This window comes from Cyclopterus lumpus, chromosome 22 (genome assembly GCF_009769545.1).
Source record: "Cyclopterus lumpus isolate fCycLum1 chromosome 22, fCycLum1.pri, whole genome shotgun sequence".
NCBI classification, from domain to species: Eukaryota; Metazoa; Chordata; class Actinopteri; order Perciformes; family Cyclopteridae; genus Cyclopterus; species Cyclopterus lumpus.
The window spans coordinates 655,183-675,480 of record NC_046987.1 but is presented as its reverse complement, the minus strand read 5'-3'; the positions used below and the strand labels follow the sequence as shown (position 1 = coordinate 675,480).

General features: G+C 39.0%; 1 protein-coding gene and 1 long non-coding RNA gene across 19 annotated transcripts in view; one reads left to right on the top strand and one right to left on the bottom strand.

The window, feature by feature from the left end:
• The window catches only part of nrxn3a (neurexin 3a), a 140,520-nt gene that overhangs the window by 55,086 nt on the left and 65,136 nt on the right, over positions 1 to 20,298 (bottom strand). For 11 of the 18 annotated variants that reach the window (XM_034525301.1, XM_034525292.1, XM_034525296.1 and 8 more), the window contains 5 exons: positions 10,234 to 10,527; positions 9,459 to 9,606; positions 6,442 to 6,825; positions 3,188 to 3,391; positions 1,167 to 1,193 (listed from right to left, as the gene is read on the bottom strand). In XM_034525301.1, the coding sequence (XP_034381192.1) occupies positions 1,167 to 1,193; positions 3,188 to 3,391; positions 6,442 to 6,825; positions 9,459 to 9,606; positions 10,234 to 10,527 (1,057 nt within the window). The remainder of the gene's footprint in view (positions 1 to 1,166; positions 1,194 to 3,187; positions 3,392 to 6,441; positions 6,826 to 9,458; positions 9,607 to 10,233; positions 10,528 to 20,298) is intronic. The other 7 variants (XM_034525294.1, XM_034525304.1, XM_034525307.1 and 4 more) reach the window with 1 other exon arrangement.
• LOC117725248 lies at positions 3,657 to 4,773 on the top strand. The gene is made up of 3 exons (XR_004608911.1): positions 3,657 to 3,693; positions 3,930 to 3,967; positions 4,512 to 4,773. It is a non-coding gene; the product is annotated as an uncharacterized LOC117725248 (long non-coding RNA).

The following is a 20,298-nucleotide window of genomic DNA, read 5'->3' as shown; positions in this document are numbered from 1 at the left end:
TAGTGTTGAACAGCTACATATACAGTCCTAAAATGATCAATAGACCATCCAAATTAAGTGTATCAGTTACATGTTTCAGTATAGTCAAGATGTTTGTTAAGAGGTCCGAAGTAGCACTCAGCTACATCAAAGTTCTGTTTGCAAAAACCTGCCTCAGATTCTAATCATATAATGACAATAAAAAGTGGTGAATAGGGATTAACTACACTTGCTTAAAAGTTGTGGCAAAGTGAAATACAATACATATATATATATATATATATATATATATATATATATATATATATATATATATATATATACACTACCGTTCAAAAAGTTTGGGGTCACTTAGAAAATGTCCTTATTTTTCAAAGAAAAGCACTGCTTTTTTCAATGAAGATAACATTAAATTAATCAGAAATACACTCTATACATTGTTAATGTGGTAAATGACTAATCTAGGTGGAAACGTCTGGTTTTTAATGAAATATCTACAGAGGTGTATAGAGGCCCATTTCCAGCAACTATCACTCCAGTGTTCTAATGGTACATTGTGTTCTTAGAAGACTAATGGATGATGACCCTTGAAAACCCTTGTGCAATTATGTTAGCACAGCTGAAAACAGTTTTGCTAGTGAGAGAAGCTATAAAACTGCTGCAAATGGAGCATTCTTTGATAAAAACAAAGTTTGAAGAACAACATTAATATTTCAAATATAAATCATTATTGCTAACCTTGTCAATGTCTTGACTATATTTTCTATTCATTTTGCAACTCATTTGATAAATAAAAGTGTGAGTTTTCATGGAAAACACGAAATTGTCTGGGTGACCCCAAACTTCTGAACGGTAGTGTATATATACTGAATACAGGGCATAATGATGTGAACATTGTTTCATTTGTTATTACAAATTAGAGAATAGGACCATAAAAATATAGAGTAAAGTGATTTGTTTAATACTTTAAATTAGTCACCGCTCATTTAATTTCACTGAGGATATCTCTTTTGTATTCTGTTGAATTATAGATAGTCTAACCAACTGAGTGAACTCATCCTCTATATAATAGGGTTAAAAGAAAGTGAAGGGCAGTGCAGGACTTTTTAAAAACACATTTCCTTTTAAAAACAACATCTACATACCATCAAGAATAAAAGCAAAATGAAACTTGAGTGTTAACTTACTGGAGTTACAGTTTATCCTGATACAGTCTAGATGGGGAAGAATAAATGACAGATGAAATTGCATCCTTCAAGGTTACTGCTGCAGACATCCAAAAACAAAAAGTCCACCCTTCCGGGGACGTACACATGCAGGAAGGCAGCCATTTTATTAATTTAGTATTTAGTCAGCTTTATGCTAAATTACCATGAAATAAATGATATACTTTAAAGATTTCCCAAAAAATGTTTTAATAGTAAATAAGATAATGCATGGATTTGTCATAGAAATGGGCTGGTTGTAAAAAGCTGCTTTACTAGAGCTAGTGCTCTTTTGTTACCCATAGTACCAGTGAAATTTATTAATTGTTTAGGCACAGTATTTACAGTAAAATGGCCACTTGTAGTACCAGCTACATGAGTTTTCCAACCCAACACTGACTGTTCCTCTTTAGGTTGAATATTAAGAAATAGAAAAGTCAAAGCTTCTGGCTCCAAATCCACAACAACAAGGTGGTAGCAGCCATCTATTTTAGAGTCACGGATCTTTGAGAAGTCAAGAAATACAGACTGATAGTTTGTTCATTAAATGTTATTAAAACGGCAAAAAGGTTGATTTTGGAAAACAATGGTGTGACAGTGAAAATCCAAAGAATCTGAACAGTCCCAATGAGGCCAGAATAACTGCTGTAAGCAATTAGACAGTGAGGGTTGGTCACTATGTGGCTGGTGGTTTCATGTGTCGTCAACCGCAACAGAAAAGTGGGAGCAAACAGCCACGATCCAATCAGCACCAGCACCATGCAGAGGCACAGGAACCCCAACCATTAGATCCGGAGTGCTATACTCTCTCTACATGTGTCACTAAGACACATCATACATCAAAGGCTAGATCGTCAAAATAGTTTTACAAACGTTCTGTAGTAAGTCACGCAGATTAACATAGGCTAAGCAATCATATGAGCTCTGACCAATTAGAGCTGCACAACATAAACATGTTGACTAAAATCTGGGGTATGACTTACATGAATTCATATAATCAGTAAATGAGTTATGTAAATGTTGCTTGGCAAACCAACTAACGTTTATAAATATTGCCATTACTCTTACGATTGTTTTTACAAGACATGATATATGCAACATTTTACATTTTTGTCCAAATGGATTGTGTGACTTATAATTCTCATACTTCTTTACAAAGTATGATTGGAAATATTTGGGGTCGCAGCCAGCTGTAGGTTTAGCTGGGCTCTGTTCTCGGGCTGTTCGCCTGACGGGCCGCAGGCTTAAGGCCTTTGAAGGGGTGAATACCATCTTTTGACAAAGCATGATGGGAAATGGAGTTGACAGGTAAACATAAAAACAAAACACTGAAAAAGCATTGACTTCCAGAAAAGACACAATCATTAGCAAAGAAAACAACCACCCAGAAGAAGAGAAAAGGTGATAGAGAAATGACTTTATGTCAGACAGAACATGAGGTTAGTGAGAAAGACAAGATACAATTTTTCTAATCAGTGGGCATACTTGGTGGAAGTCACCTCTTAGAAAGTCTCAGCACACTTTGTTCTTTTTAAATATTTACTAGAATCCTGTCTTTCAAGCACATTATCTCTACATTACAATTATTGTGCTGTGTCTGTCTCAAAAGTTCTGTAAACAAGAATACAGACATGACTATGGTTTGTCTGTTTCAGAGATGGGACAAACATGTTTACCATTGAAATTAAAAATGTTAGGATGTTCCCCTTCTTTTATATGAATATCAGATTTTATCCTATAAAGAGTGTTTTTTAGTAAATGGTTATCTGTGTGCTTAAAAACTGCATGAAAACATCCATGCAAAAAAGATAAAAAAATCTCTTATCTATGTTCTAAAGCTGGGAAAAACCTTTAAGGGACCATAGTGATGAGTAACTGATGAAAAAAACAGTGCATAGAGAGATAGAAGTGAAAGGAGAGGAGAGGTCACCGCTCAACGGTGAACTGTCTCAGGGTGAAGGTGGAGGTGTGGAGACAGATGGGTGGGGGTGGGCATACGATACCTAGGTTGACCGTGAGTTTGACGCGACCTCCATCCAACTCCAGCCTGAGCGTGTCGGCTGATTCTCGGGAAGTGGTGGCCATGAGGAGGCCATAGGCCCGCTGGGAGCGAAAACGTAGGGAGACGTCCTCAGCCTCAGTGTGCATGATGATCGGCATTACCACCTTCATATACATGCTGCCATCATAGGATAGGATGGAAGCCTCTGTGTGATAGTCAGGAGCATAGAGAGATGTTAGCATATCATACGCTGGGACCTGACACTGTGCACATGTAACGGAGTTCGAAATACACTTTGTTATTTCTTATTTTCAATGTATTATATTATATTTTTGTTTATTATTCAACAATCCTGTTGAGTGTGTGTGAATTTTATTTTAATGAGTTCTTTTTATTTAGCGTTATTTCTAAAATCTGTTTCCTGTGGAAACTGAGTTTTGCCCCTTTTGTGCCTCATGAGTTTCCGTAGCCCTGTCTTTCCCTCATAACGGTTTGATGTTGCTCAGAGTAAGTTGTGGGGGAAAGTGATGTTGCATTGTATCGTTACATTCTTTAGGAAAATTACCGTTTATGTTGCATACGGTAATGGTCGATGATACGATCACCTGTTGTCTGTCATTCAGATGTTTGAAGTGTATGTTTTGAGGCTGTTCCATTTTGCCTCTTTGACGCCCTTTGCGTTTGCTACTTCCGGCCGCCGTGTTGTATGTTTTCCTCGTATAATTTCTGTTTTGCTTGTTTAGGAAACGAGGACAATCTGATGTTTCATTGTCTTCTGCAGGTATGTGTTTTTCCTTTGTTTAATGTTATAATTTTCGCTGAGTCTGCTGAGTCACTCTAACTCATGCAGTTATTTATTTTGTCCACTAGGGGTCGCTGTTTTCCCTTTGTATGTCATGAGTCATGTTTTTGATAATTTATATTTACATTTAATGAAGTCCTGTCTTCGAGGATAACGGTTTGATGTTGCTCAGAGAAAAGAGGACAATCTGATGTTTCATTGTCTTCTGCAGCAAATAAACACCACAAAAGAGACCATCTGAGTGGATTTCTTCCCTGCCCTTTACACATCTGTTAAACACATTTGAGTGGCTTTAGGGCTGCCAATGTCAGTCAGTTGATCCAGACCTGCTGGACTTAACTGCTGGGGTGATGGGGGCTCCGTTTGTTCTGTCTGTTTTGTTTCCCCTTCTTGTATATGAATATTAGATAGGAGAGCTGTGTACGATGGAATATGGAGTGTGGGAAAGATACAGGTTCTCTGAGCTGAGCTCTGAGCGGCTAAGTTGGCTGACATGTTCACAAATATCTTCAATCCATCCCAGGAAAAGTGCATTGTCTCCACATACCACATACCAACAATCATGAAATGCCTGGAAAGACTGATCCTTAGGCACAGCAATGCTGCTCTCCCACCCACCCTGGATGCACAACATCAGACCCAACAACCAACAGACGATGCCATTGCCACTGTCCTCCATACTGTATCAGACAATCACATTGATTGGGACTTGTCCTTTAACAAAAAAAAATCAGGCACATCCTGTCTCAAAGCGATGCAGAAAAACTGGTTCATCCGTTTGTTACTTCTAGACTAGATTGCTGCAATTCCTTATTATCAGGCTGCTCTAGTAAGTCTCTTAAGTCCCTCCAGTTAATCCAGAATGCTGCAGCTCGTGTACTGACACAAATTAAGGAAAGAGACCACATTACTCGCTGGCTCCCTGTTAAATCAAGAATCACATTTAAAATTATTCTCCTCACCTACAAAGCCTTGATTGGTGATGCACCATCATATTTTAGGGGGCTTGTAGTACCATATTGGGGCTATTCGTGGTTCCAGGAGTCATACAAATTAGGATGGGAGCCAGAGCCTTCAGTTATCAAGCTCCTTTTTTATGGAACCAGCTTCCATTTTTAGATTGCTTTACAATCCGTACACATACGACATCCCTGTCCCAAAAAGTAGGAACTACAAATACATTTCTGCATTTCTATGTGGATTCTTCTATTTTTTTTGTGGATTGGTTGAAAATGAGGGTGACATCTGATTAGCTACATATAGGTCTGTTTAAAAAAACACATTTGCAAATCTAGCCACGGCAGGGGAGTCTCATAAATCCACACACACACATGTGAAGCAATCCACAAACAAATGCAGTGCGATTGACAAATAAATACATACAAATCCACAAACAAATAGAAGAATCCACATAGAAACGCAGAAATGTATTTGTGGTTTTTCTTTTACATTTATATAAATCGTAATTTATTTATGTGTGCATTGGAAAGGTATTTGTGGATGGTTCTGCGTGCATTTGTGAGTCTAATTTATTTGTAAATCCTTCTGTGTGCATTTGTAAATCAAACATATTTGTAAATTGTTCTGTGCGTATTTGTAAATCTTTGTGTTTGCATTTGTAAGTCTCTCTGTGTGCATTTGTAATTATTGAGACTGAGCTGACCCCATACCGGTTCTGTCTAGTAAGCGGTGTCCTTCAAAGGACATTATTCCATAAAGGAATACTTCATCCTCAAATTGATTTGTGGTAATTGCTTACCCCATGTTCTCTTGAATTCCTGAAAGATCTTAGTTTTTTTGACAGCCTTCTTATTGAATCCAAAAAGGAGAAAAGTCTTGATGAGTTGACCCTTCGCTAAGCCCATCCCTATAATGGCCACAAGCTTTAAGCAGGATGTATAGAAAATGAAACTCCAAATTACCATGCCAGAATGGGGAGGGTCTTGGCAAAAGGTCAAAAAGGTAGATCGGGAATGTGTTCATAACTATATCAAAACTATATCAAACCATCCTTTGACAAACTCTCACACAACTTGTGCAGTATAATCCAAGTCTTATTTATCTTGTATGTATCTTGTAAAATACTTCCACACAAACAGTAGTCTCACTGACGAGAAGCGTGCCTGCACAAGCGTGAGACTTTTTGCTTCAATTCATCAAGACTTTTCTGTTTTTGTATTCTTCATTCATTGTGGAAGCATGCAATAAAAAACGTTTTCTTCATGAATTCCAGGTAACACAGGGTGAGTAAGTGATATATAAATGATGATTTTAGTTTAAGTATTCCTTTAAATTGGACACGGTTGGGATCTGTCTCATACTATCACAGTCAGTCTGTACAACGCCTGCAATCTGGACTTCCTTTAATATTGCTGCAATGACCACTTCCTCCTTGCTGCCTTTGTGATAGTATCAGAATGGTCTATGGTTTATGGAAGAGAAAAAAAACGTACCTCTCTCACAGGTGCGTGACCAGTAGCCAGTGCCAGTGCAGTCACAGATGAATCTATTCCAGCCTTCTTTGCAGACTCCTCGGTTCTTGCATGGATAGCTCTCACACTGCTTGCCAGGTTGCTTGTTACATGAGGGTTTTATGCCAGCGCCATTTTGTGCCTCAGCAATCTGTCGGATGTCTTTGCTTCGACCGTCAATGAAAAGGTCACGGATACAGCCCACATAGCCATAATTGAGCATCGCCGTCCAGAGCTCGGTGGGTAGGATGAGGTTGGTGCGATCACTGGGAAGCCCCCCCAAATACATGTCACCCTCCAAATCCAGAATCTCACTCTCACCACTTGCTGTGAATGGGGTCCTTCTGCTGTTTACGGAGATGGTCCCTGAGGTAGGGATGGAGGAACAGGGGTCAGGTACAGAGCTGAATGGATAGCAACAGTGGCACAAGAGAGAATGGTGTTACCAGGAAGAAATCATACTGAATACAGTATGAAATAGTGTTCATTGCTTCAATTCTGGGCACAGAAGCAGGAAAAACACACAAAGGCAAGAAAGTCAAACCAGACATTACTAAAGGTGAAAGTTAACGTACAAAAAAAAGAACAGGAAACTAAACAAAAAACCCAAGACAATGGCAAAAACTGACTATGTTGTCTTCTTTCCACAGTTTGTGTGTTGGTCGACACTTGAGATACGCAAACGTATATTTACATGCACTGAAATAGAGCATATTTCATCATATGTATTGGACCAATTTTATTAGCAATATTATCAGGAAAACTTACATTGTTATGCAGATGATACTCAATAATATCTATCGATCAAGCCAGAAGAGACAAACTAGCTCGCTAAAATTCAAGCATGTCTTAAAGACATAAAATCATGGATGACCTGCTACTCCCTGACGTCTTAGCGTTCCTGTAAAATTCACGAAAAAACGCCTATCCATGCATACCCAAAGTAAATTGAAAGCTGTAGGAGAACAATTTGGAGTAAATACATGGTTTTGATCTCTTTTGAAAGGTAACACTGAAGTTTTTCCCCCCAACAGTCAGAATCACTTTAAGCGCTGCTGACATTGAGTAATTTAAGTTGGCACACACATAGGTAGAAGGTTTTCTATTCACGCCTGAGTATTTTTGTGAAATATAAGCCTGCAGATGATTATAGCTGGGACTTATGGTCTGGAAAACACAATGGGAAGTATAGCATAAATAATTTACCTAGTCCAAATAAAAAGTAGATTATAATTTCACAGAAAATGAAGATTTTACACATGTTTTACTAAGGGTATGTTTAGGTGTTTTCCAATAAAGGCCATTTGGAGACTCCAATTTAGGCCCTAATGAAAGGTATCCTATACACATTTACTATTGCTGACACAAAGTATCTGAAGCATAAACACATTATAGTGTTTTTCCCCAAATTGAAACCAAATTGTGTGCACAATGAACCAACATCCACAGATTATCATTACGCAGTGAAATTACGGATTTCTTCAAACAACTGGCAGCAAAGCCCCTCCCATCCTTGTTTTCGTCTTTTCATTGGCTATTCGAATCCAGCGTAATTTGACAAATCCGGCTCCGTGTGCGCGCACAATAGACGAAAGAAAAGGATCAGCCCTCTCCTTCTACGCTGACTCTGGTTGGCTAATGTGGGTTTAGAAGAGGATATCTTGCTCCTATTTGCTTAAATGTGTTATTCGAAAGGTTAGAGTTCAACGGACAGTTTGATATCCGGGTTTTAATGGTGCGCGGAAGAGAACGGATTTTACAGCTAATTTTCTGAAATATTTTGTCATATCTGCCGGCTGATTTGAAAAGATGCAACACCAGTTTGTGGATATTTTTGGATGTAATCATGTGTTTTGCACAACATCTTTTACTGGATTGGATTGTATGGACCTTTTTTTGACGGAAAAAGACAGTTTTTATTGGATTGTAAAGATTGTACGATCTGTAGTGCACAATTGTAAAGCCCGCCCACAGGCCAGCGGAATGGCAAGAGGTAACTGAGTAAAACTCACAACTTACTGCAATTCCTTATTATCAGGCTGCTCTAAGTCCCTCCAGTTGAACCAGAATGCTGCAGCTCGTGTACTCACAAAAACTAAGAAAAGAGATCACATTACTCCTGTATTAGCTGCTTTGCACTGGCTCCCTGTAAAATCAAGAATCACATTTAAAATTCACTGAGCTCCTCTCTACTCTCCTTTACGTCTCTTCATTGCTCCTATTGCTTCTGTCCATGCGGGGAGAGGGATCCTCCTCTTTTTTCTGGGAGTTTTTCCTGATCCGATGTGAGGTCCTGGGACAGGGATGTCGTATGTCTACAGATTGTAAAGCCCTCTGAGGCTAATTTGTCATTTGTGATTTTGGGCTATACAAAATAAACTGAATTGAATGAGTCATAAGTTCAAACAATAATCAATACAATTATGTAAGGAACTAGATAATTAATTAAAAGTGGAGTGCTTTTTTATTTTTTACTTAATTAAGACAATTATTGTACTGAAATACTTTTTTTAATATTTGTGCTTTTTAAAATGTACTTCAAAGAGGGGCTTTTAAAGAAATATTTATTTAAACCTTTATTTAACCAGGTGAATCCCATTGAGACTAAAAATCTCTTTTTCAAGGATGACTTGGCCAAGACAGGCAGCAACAAAAGAAAAACATAGTTACAAACAAAAAACACAGAACAAGACAAGTTAAAAGAAACTAAAAGTTAAGAGACAGTGACATAACTGAGTTAATTTAAGAAACATTGACATTTTTTGGAAACTGCCTCCATTTCTTTCATTTTATATTTAAAACATGTAAGTGGTATCAGTTATTTGAGTTTCAAAGTATTCTGCAACATATTCCATGATGAGGGTGCAGAGTACACAAAAGTCATTTTTCCCATTTCCGTTCTGGTATTTGGCACAGTGAGTATCAGGAAGTCCGGAAATAGGTTATTAAGATTTTATTAAAAAGGTAGTAAACCTCACTAATTCCCAAATACAACTGACCTGAGCGTCCGTCTCTCTGGATGTCCACATGATACCAGGCACCATCATTGACCTTTGTCTGGGTGGCCTTTACCTTGATAGTCCCTGAGCCCATGTCCAACAAAAGGTACAGGCTGCCATCTAGCAGCTCTACTGCAAAGAAATCCACCTGGAAAAGTTGAAAAGAACACATCAAAAAGATGTTTAGCATTCAATAAAAGTAATTTTACATAACAAAAGAAATGTAAGTTGTGGTACTTATCTGGATATGTAACAACTAAACAATACAGGTTAGTTGCACATATTAGCAAAGATGAAGCATTAAGTGTTTCATTGAGACAAACATTTAGTGGTCAACCTATAATTATATCCGCCAGGCATAAGCCTAAGGAGATGTTATGTGTTATGTTGTGTGTGTAACTGAGTGTGCACTTCTGTGCTGCAATCTGCACAATATTGTGAGTGCCCAGTTAATACAGTGATTTTACAGAAAAGAGGTGAAGACACAAACCTCTGTCTATATCAATGGAGCTGAGGTGGAAGAAGAGAACAGTTTTATGTACCTGGGAATCAGCATCACATCCAACCTGACGTGGTCTTCACATATCAATAAATATTTAACTGTGTAATCTTATACCTTTGTATGATGCCTGTGAAAGTTCTCAGTCATATGCAATTGGATTTGATGTTTTGTCCTAAATACATTTAGCCAGTCATCCAAAAGGATTCAATTAGTCTGGTTGCCTTTGACCTTCAAATTAAAATTAGCAAGTGATCTTGGGGATTATGGGCTGACCTTGGTGTTCTTCTGGCTGCGGGCAGCGTCTTTGCGCTCCTGAGGTTTGCCATGGGTGAAGAGGATGAGGCCGTTGGGCTCAGTTGTGCGGAAATCAAAAGAGATGGATCCCATCCGCTTGGTGTTCCACTTTGGGAGGCTGATGTAGGCCTCAGGAGTCTCGAAAGAAATGGGGTCCAAAGTGGCCACATTCTCACACTTGTAGGACACCTCACCCTGGATTTTCATCTTAGGGTCCACAATGCGAGCTAGGCGGGACAACTCAAGACGGATGTCATTGTTCTTATACACCACCTGTGATAAAGCAAGGATAACATCACAGTTAATTTTCTATTGTGGGATTGTCAATGTATAATATATCATTTTACTCTTGTCATTTAAATCATGGAATAACTAAGAAATGTGGTTAGGATAGCAGTAACATGCATGGACATCCACTGCCACAGCATCTAGTGTCACCATAACCGTGCACTATCACTGTATGCATTGTTTTACCACATGTTCCAGAGAAAGCGTTCTTTTTGTATCAGAGGAGCATGCTCATTGCCTATAACAGGAGGATTTGGTGTCTATGTTATTTATCTGTGAATACGGGCAGCGTTTTATGTAAAAGTATTCAGAACATACTTAATATTAATATTTTATGTTTATTCTGTAAGCTTGCTTGCTCCTGCTACAACCTAATTTCCCACTGGGGATGAATAAAGTATGCATCTATCTATCTATCTATCTATCTATCTATCTATTTAACATGCCTGTGTTTGTTAACAGGCACACTTAAATTTATTTTATTGTTCTATTCATCTCTATTTGTTACTAATAAAGACATTGACAATATGAATTGATCATCAAAATAGTTTTTCTTAGAATGACTAATTGTATAATCCGCGTATACCTTAGGCATTAATAAAACATGAAATAATTCTTTAGTTTGCATTAACAGCAAATTCAAACAAGAACAGAACAGAAAACAGGAAGGTTTCTTACGACGAAAATACATTCATGTCTGTTTTATTTCATTCAAAAACTAGGTGGATTAAATGAAAAGGGAAGTCTCCAACATAAACGTGGTTCAAGCAATGTCTGGTTTTCATATGCAGTTGATGAACACCTGTATGATAATGTACAGTATAGTGAAACCATGTTTAAATTTGGCAATTCTACTTTGAAACATTGGATGGTGCTGCTGCTCTATCCATTTTTGTAAAATATGTCATACAAAATGTAAGAATATATTGGCGCACAGTATCAGCCTCCATCTTCCTTCTCCTACAGTCTACTGAATTAACCCCACAGACAAAGCACAGATGTGTCTGTGCTGTATTCATACCCACATACACAGTTTACATCCCTCGCCATAACATGAATAAGCCATTCCAGTCCTGTATGAGTGTCCTGCCAATGATAGAAAACAAATGAAAACACTAAATGGCCAATCTTTTATCCCAGCCGCCCTAAATGCTATCAATAATAAAGGGAGGATGGAGTCACAGAGGGGGATGTGTGTGTAAATTGAAATCTGCTCAAGTGGAAAATTGAAGGCCTTTTTTCAAATTCTCTGGGCAGAGAAACACCCTCTGTCTATATTTCGGGGACATGCATACCCAAAACAACACACCTTCTCCTTCATTCCACTCTTTTAAATTAATGTGTCTGCTCCTGCTCCTCGCCCAGGGTTCTGTCTAAGGATGCAACGATGGTTGAATGGGTAGATTAAGGGGCCTGGCTGAGATTATCGATAATCCTCCACCAGATCTGACAGTATATCAACTCATCCCTTAAGGTGCTCGGGGACTGGAAGAAAAGTGTATTTTCCTCTTCTCTCCTCTCACTTTCTTTCCTTGTAGCCTTTACTTCTGCATTTGTTCCACCCATCCTCCTCTCGCTCCCTCAATCATTTCTCTCATTACTCCAGCCAAGGAGTGTGGAGATTGGAATTCTTTTTTTTTTTTATCACCTGGGCTTGCTTACTTCTCGGGTAACAAATGTTGGGAATAAAATAAAATACATAATATTGGACACTACTAAAATGTATTTGGGTTTTTTAAATAGTATTTCAATACAATACAATGTAAAGTTATTTATTTAATTATTTAAAGTTGTTAAAAAAAGGTAATTCAGTTGAAGTTTGTGAATCTATGTAAGTTATTCTGCAAAAGCCCCTGTGTTTGCCCAGAGACTGTATATAAGAAGTGGACAAATTATGTTTCTGTTTTATTACAGACCCCCAAAGTCTATTTTTCCTGTGTTCTGGTAGGCTCTCTCCATGTGCATTTCCTCTGCAGCAGTGGGCAGCAATCAGCTCAAGTTCAGCTCGGCTCTAGCCGTGTCAGCTTTAAAGTACCATACCTGCCGCCCTATTCCCAGCACAACTTTTAACCTGGGCAGACTATTCTTGGCAACATACATGACCATATTTAAAACACAGATCCTGTCTCATTTACCATGCTTTGTATGTGTGACATTTTTGCCTTTACCATTTATACAACCAATGTCTGAATGTTTATATTATTAACTATAGTAAAGTGTAAAATGACTGTTAAAAGTTAAGTCCTTCATTCAAAATGTTACTTCAATAAATGTACAAAAAAGTGTACTCATTGAGCCAAATGGTCCATCTCAAATACTATATGTATGGTAGGTCTAAATGGTCTAATTTTTGATGCATTAATGTGTTCTTCACTTTATCGTTACAGCTGTAAAAGGTGAGGAGTCATTTTAACTATAATATATACTTAATAAGTAGGCTATATACTACTTAATAATACATCATTTATTATTTGATTCATTTTTTGCATTTAGAATCTGAAGAAGGAGAAAAAATCTTTCCGTCAAATCCTTTGGACATTTTCTTTCTACGGTAATTTACTTAATTAATTGGTTTTGTTTATGTACAAATAATATGAAATAACGTTTTACCACCATGCTTAATGGTTGTCCTTAAAATTACAGGTGTAACTTTGAATGACTGCATGCAATTCCATCCATCATTAACAGGAAAATCTACTAAATATGACCTCGGTATAGAAATTATAAATCAACCAGGACTGAAATATTAAGGATTGCCACTTTAATTAAATATTAAATATCTTTTCATACAAAATGTTTTCCCACTTTGAAAAAATGTGTTGAAAAGCGGTTGTCTTTCTCCGGCACTTTAACACAATGCATTTGTAGATCAGAGTCTGTGAAGTAGTCCCAAAGCTCCACACACAAATGTATGTATATACATTGGCTTCTGTCAGAGAGTACAGAAACCCACTCACTGCTTTGGCCACACCCTCGACCTTGTTCTTGCATGTGGCATTGACATTGAGCATTTGGAGGTCTTCCCACAGAACCCTCTTCTGTCAGACCTTTACCTCACAACTTTTGAGTTTATACTCCCGGAGTATACACCGTTAGTCAAAAGTTTCTACACCAGATGTCTAACTGACAGTGCTGTAGCTACATTTAAAGAAGTGATTCCTTCTGCATTTGATTCATTACCACGTCTCAATGTGACGTCCAAATTGATCAAATCGATTGTGCTACAGGCTCACTGAGACACTAGACTCGATCTGTGTCCCTCTGAAGAAGAAGCCAGTGAGGCGAAGGAGGTTTGCTCCCTGGCATAACCCTCAGACCCGCAAACATCACGAAAGCTCAAAAGCATATGGCGTTCCACCAATTTGGAAGAATCACGCTTAGTTTGGCGAGATAGTCTTAAAACATATAAGAAAGCCCTCCATAATGCCAGAGCAGCCTATTACTCAACAGTAATAGAGAAAAATAAGAACAACCCCAGGTTTCTCTTTAGCACTGTAGCCAGGCTGACAGAGAGCCGCAGCTCTGTGGAGCCGTGTATTTCTATAGATCTCAGTAGTAAAATGACTTAATGAACTTCTTCAATGAAAAGATTTTAACTATTAGAGGCAAGATTGGTGATCTCTTGCCCTCAACCACTGCCGATCTGTCATCAAGAGGAGTGGCCTTGGAAACGGCTGTATGCCCTGGTGTATATCTGGATGTCTTTTCTCCCATTAACCTAGACCAATTGTCCTCAACGGTTTCTACTTCTAAACCGTCTACCTGTCTCTTAGACCCCATCCCAACGAGGCTGCTTAAAGACGTGTTGCCTTTAATTGGCACCTCTGTGCTGGATATTGTTAATGTGTCTTTACTAACAGGCCATGCACCACATTCCTTCAAAGTAGCTGCAATTAAACCTCTCCTGAAGAAGCCCACTCTTAATCCAGAGGTGTTGGCTAACTACAGACTGATCTCTAACCTTCCCTTCCTCTCTAAGATCCTTGAGAAAGTGGTGTGATTTTCTACATCATAATAGTTTATTAGAAGAGTTTGTCAGGATTGAGAAAACAAATGACTAATTGCATCAGATAAAGGACTCATCTCTGTACTTGTTTTGTTAGACCTTGGTGCTGCATTCGACACCATTGATTATGGCACCCTATTACAGAGACTGGATCAGTCGATTGGCATTTCAGGTAACGCACTAAGTTGGTTTAAATCCTATTTATTAGATCAATCTCAATTTGTATTTGTAAACGATGAAGCCTCGATGACCACCAACGTTAATCACGGAGTTCCACAAGGTTCTGTGCTTTTATTTACCTTATATATGCTTCCTTTGGGCAATATTATCAGGAAAAACTCCATAAAATGTCATTGTTATGCAGATGATACTCAATTATATCTATCGATCAAGCCAGAGGAGACCAACCAACTCTGTCTTGAAGACATAAAAACATGGATGACTTGCAACTCAGACAAAACTGAAGTTATTTTACTCGTTCAAGCCTCAAGGTTCAAGGTTTTTTATTTGCCATCTGTGCCTAGACCAGCAGTCCAGATACATCGAAAATTATTTTTGCAGGGTTCTACTCTGCCAGAACACCTCAGAGATCAATTATCCGGTGATGTGGTTTCTGTAGATGGCATTGCCCTGGCATCCAACACCACTGTAAAGAATCTCTGCATTATCTTTGATCAGGACTTGTCCTTTAACTCAAGCAAATCTCAAGGACTGAATTGTTTCCTCTACGTAACATTTCAAAAATCAGGCACATCTTGTCTCAAAAAGATGCAGAAAAACTGGTTCACGCGTTTGTTACTTCTAGACTAGATTACTGCAATTCCTTATTATCAGGCTGCTCTAATAAGTCTCTTAGGTTCCTCCAGTTGATCCAGAATGCTGCAGCTCGTGTACGCACAAAAACTAAGAAAAGAGATCACATTACTCCTGTATTAGCTACACTGTACTGGCTCCCTGTAAAATCAAGAATCACATTTAAAATGTAAAAGACTTTGCTCCTTAATAGTGCTTATATTGAGGGCTGAATCAGATTTGCCCTGGTCCAGCCCCTAGAAATACTGCTATAGGCTTATAGGCTGCTGGGGGACGTTGTAGGATACACTGAGCTCCTATCTCCTCTTTTCTCTCTCCTTACGGGGGATTTTACATCTCATAATTGCACATCACTAACTCTACTTTCTCCCCGGGGTCTTTGTGACTTCACATCTCATAGGGTCCATTGGACCTGGCTGTGTCTAATGCCTCCTGCCTGGTGGGCCCGCCTCCTGCCATGGACCTGCTAATGCGCCCTGACCCCTGTCATGGCCCTGCTGATGCACCCTGCCACCCCCCCCCCCCCCCTCTTCTCTACCTCCTTCTGTTTCTGGATCATGGTCCATGCCTACTACTCATTATTCATAATTTCTGTCATATTCATTGAATGTGTTTTAACTCTGTAACGTTGTTCATTCTGTACACATGACATCTATTGCATCTGTCCATCCAGAGAGAGGGATCCTCCTCTGTTGCTCTCCAGAAGGTTTCTTCCCTTTTTTCCCCCGTGAAAGTTTTTTTTCTATTTTTTGGGAGTTTTTATTGATCCGATGTGAGGTCCTGGGACAGGGATGTCGTATGTGTATAGATTGTAAAGCCCTCTGAAGCAAATGTGTAAAAAAATAAAAATAAAATAAACTGAATTGAAATTTTGATTATATAATATTATGTTATATTATATATATATGAGGAACAGCATCGAAAACAATCCAAAAAACATTTGAGAGAACTGCATTTTTGCAATTGGGTGAGGAGCACTTCTTCTCTGGACAGCAGCTTTCCAAGGGAGCGCTCTGAATACAGCCATTCCAGTTTTTCTACATGTGTAACTTAATGTAGTTAAGCAAGCATGCCATGGTTGGTACCAATGAAGTCCCTGGTTGTCTAGTTTAATATGATGTATCTTTACTAGCTCTAAAACGGAGCCTGCTCTGCCTGTGAAAGACAGTAACGTGTTACCAAATCCTTAGCCTAACCCTGCCTAAAATATATTATTCCCAAAACTCTGTGCTTGAAAGAACTGAACAGGAATGATGTAGACTTAGGGTCGTTTTTGTTTTCTTGACACAGATTTTTCTAAAATGTAATATTGTTACCAAAAAAAGGATGGTCCCTTTTGAGGGATATGAATCCCTCAAAGGGGACCATGAGAATAAGCTACTGCTTACTGTACACATTTGCCACTGCGACATGGTTGTTGATAAAAGATAGCATAAATCATTTGAAATTTGGTTTTAGACGTGGAGAAGGGGATATGGCTGCAAGGTGGTGATGGGAACGGCGGGTGTAGCTGACCATTTGACAAGTCACTTGGAAGGCCCTGCCACCTCTGAACAATGATAGCAAAATAGCCTTTCAACATGCAAAGGGAGCTTTATCAGCACACTGCAGACACAGACTGCAGGTTAACATGAGAATGAAGCATTAGCAGAGACTGATAGGAGGCTGAGGGGAACCCAACACACACAAGGTATACATACATATACACACACTAAATATATAGTATGTTGGTGTGTGAGTGAGTTTGCGCAGAAAGCGATTGAAAATGTTTGACAATGGCCAATTGATAGAAATCCATCACTGCCTTATCTCTTCAACCAGGCATCCACAACACACACCATTACACTCTCTCCCCCTCTCTCTCCCCCTCTCTCTCCCTCTCTGTTATCGGTGTGTGAGAATGAATAATGTAACACAATACTACTCAAGCTTGAAAATACCTTTTTAGATTGCCAGTCAAACAGACAGAATTAAACAGATTTAAGAAAAAAGACTAAAGCATTTGCATTCATAGAGCCTAACAAGCAAAGGGTCTATACTCTACCTTCTTTTTTATATTTATTTGTAGGAAGCTGGAATTGACCCAATAGGCACAGTTGTATCAATCAGCTATTCTACAAAACAGATGTAAAGCATTTCATTTTACAGTATATTTGCATTTTATGTTTTCTTTCAAACTATCTTGCAATACAATATCTGCTCATTGAGAAATAGAGCATTATTAACCTTGTTTATGATAATAATCGGGCACTTGTAGTAGGTTTTATACACTGTGTGTGTGTGTGTGTGTGGGTGCTGAGGGACACAAACATTTGTTATGCCTAGATATCTGCCTTGCCCATACATTTCTGCCTATTGAATTAGTGTGAGAGAGTGTATGGACTGTGTGTCTGTGTGTGACTATCAGCCGGGTTGCACAGAAGGATTGACCACATTCTAAATAAATGTAATTGAACTCATGCAACACACATGCAATACAAGAGACATTAAACATTGTTGAAGGCTGGCAATAGTTTTCTATAGTGTATATTTATTTAGCTGTAACCCTCATGTTGACACGCCTACAATGAGCACTTCACTTTACGTGTTGTATCAGTCTTGTAGTATAGTCTTGCCATGAGACACTTTTAGACACTTTGTGGTCTTAAGTCAGTGTAGTGGAATCTGTGAAGGGATCCTCTGAGGCTGATGGTGCTTGTATCTACTGATCCATTAGATAAATTGGACAGGCATGTCAGTGAGCAATGGGTAGTGCACTGAGAGGCTTGTTATTTTAGTGACTTTCATATAACCAGGCGGAGTGTATGCTGAATTTTAAAGTCTCAGGAATTACTATACAGACATGAACTGAAGTTAATTGTGTTTCGATCTGTTTTATGTGTTGATACAATGTAAGTAAATTAGACTGCTCCTTATGCTGTCAGAGCAGCCATTTGTGAGGGGCTTTGATAAGCAGTGTTGGATAGTAATGTGTTTAATTTACTGTATTACATTCACTAATTTCATGAATAAATTTTTCCTTTGAAAAGTAGTGGGTTGAAGAGTGACTGTGGGTCAGTGGTTAGCAGGTCCGTCTTTCAATCAGGGGGTTAGGATTGTAAGTCGCTTTGGATAAAAGCATCAGCTAAATGAAATGTAATGTAATGAAGAATACTTTTTTTGCGTCAGCAGTGGGATTAAATGAACATTGAATCTGAGAAAAGATGTGAGGATCTACTTGAACATAATACATGGATGTAATAAATTCAAATTAATGAAATGACTCACTAATTGTGTTTTTTGTTTTGAGAAGTAGTGGAGCAATAAATACAATGTTGACCTCTGAGAAGTAGAGGAGTAAAAGTAGAATATTCAACTATAAGAAATATATTTGAGTAAATAGTACAATATTTACCTCTGAGAGGTAGTGTAGGAGTAATAGAAAGTAGCAAATAAAATGGAAATACGAGTAAAGTACACATTTGTAGACAGCACTTAAGGTTCCACTTGTTAGAAGATGATATATTGTATTGCTGAAATATTTTCACAGATTCATGACTATGGATACAGCTTTTAATAGTTGCAAATGGTCACGATATATATAATAATAATAATAACTTTATTTATATAGCACCTTTAAAAACAAGGTTTACAAAGTGCTCTACATAGAAGCAAGGCAAAACATAACGTCAATACAAGTAAACATCTCAGAAAATACAGGAGGCAAAGGAGACCACGCCATATAGGCAATGAACACAATAGAGGAATAGAAAAATACAAAATAAAGCAGAACAGACTAATTAAATAGGGGAAACAAAGAACTGCATAAAAGGACGACATCACTTGAAAGCAGTTCGATAAAAATAGGTTTTAAGAAGTGATTTAAAAGAAGCTACTGATTTAAAAGAAGCTACTGATTCTGCGAGCCTTATCCCCTCAGTTAGGTCGTTCCAAAGTCGAGGGGCTCTAATGGCAAAAGCACAGTCACTCTTTGATTTAAGCCTTGACTTTGGAACGGCCAGAAGGGCCCCACCGGAGGATCTAAGGCTGCGAGCTGGCTCATATGGGGCTAACATTTCAATGATGTATCTTGGAGCCAGACCCAGGCGTGCTTTAAAAGTGATCAGCAAAATCTTAAAATCAATTGTAAAACTAACAGGGAGCCAGTGGAGAGAGACCAGGACTGGAGTAACGTGATGCCGTCTGTTAGAACCAGTCAGAAGCCGAGCTGCTGCATTCTGGACTAGTTGGAGTCGGGAGAAAATGAGTGCATGAACGACTTATTCCAGATCTGAGGGTGACAGTATGGATTTGATTTTTTAGATTATTCTTAATTGAAAGAAGCAGCAGAGAGGATCGCCTCTCTGCTGTTTGCGGATGATGTGGTCCTGTTTGCCTCCTCGGACCGTGACCTCCAGCATTCACTGGGGTGTTTTGCAGCCGAGTGCGAAGCGGCAGGGATGAGAGTTAGCACCTTCAAATCTGAGGCCATGGTGCTCTGCCGGAAACCGGCGGATTGCTCCCTCCAGGTGGGGGCAAACTGCCTACCCCAAGCGAAGGAGTTCAAGTATCTCGGGGTCTTGTTCACGAGTGAGGGTAAGGTGGAGCGGGAGATCGACAGGCGGATCGGTGCGGCTGCAGCAGTAAAACAGGCGCTGTACCGGTCCGTCTTGGTAAAGAGGGAGCTGAGCCGGAAGGCAAAGCTCTCCATTTACTGGTCGGTCTACGTTCCAACCCTCACCTATGGTCACGAACTCTGGGTCGTGACCGAAAGAACGAGATCTCGGATACAAGCAGCCGAAATGAGCTTCCTCCGTAGGGTGGCCGGGCTCAGCCTTAGAGATAGGGTAAAGAGCTCGGACATCAGTGGGGAGCTTGGAGTCGAGTCGCTGAGGTGGTTCGGGCATCTAGTCAGGATGCCTCCTGGACGCCTCCCATTAGAGGTTTTACGGGCACGT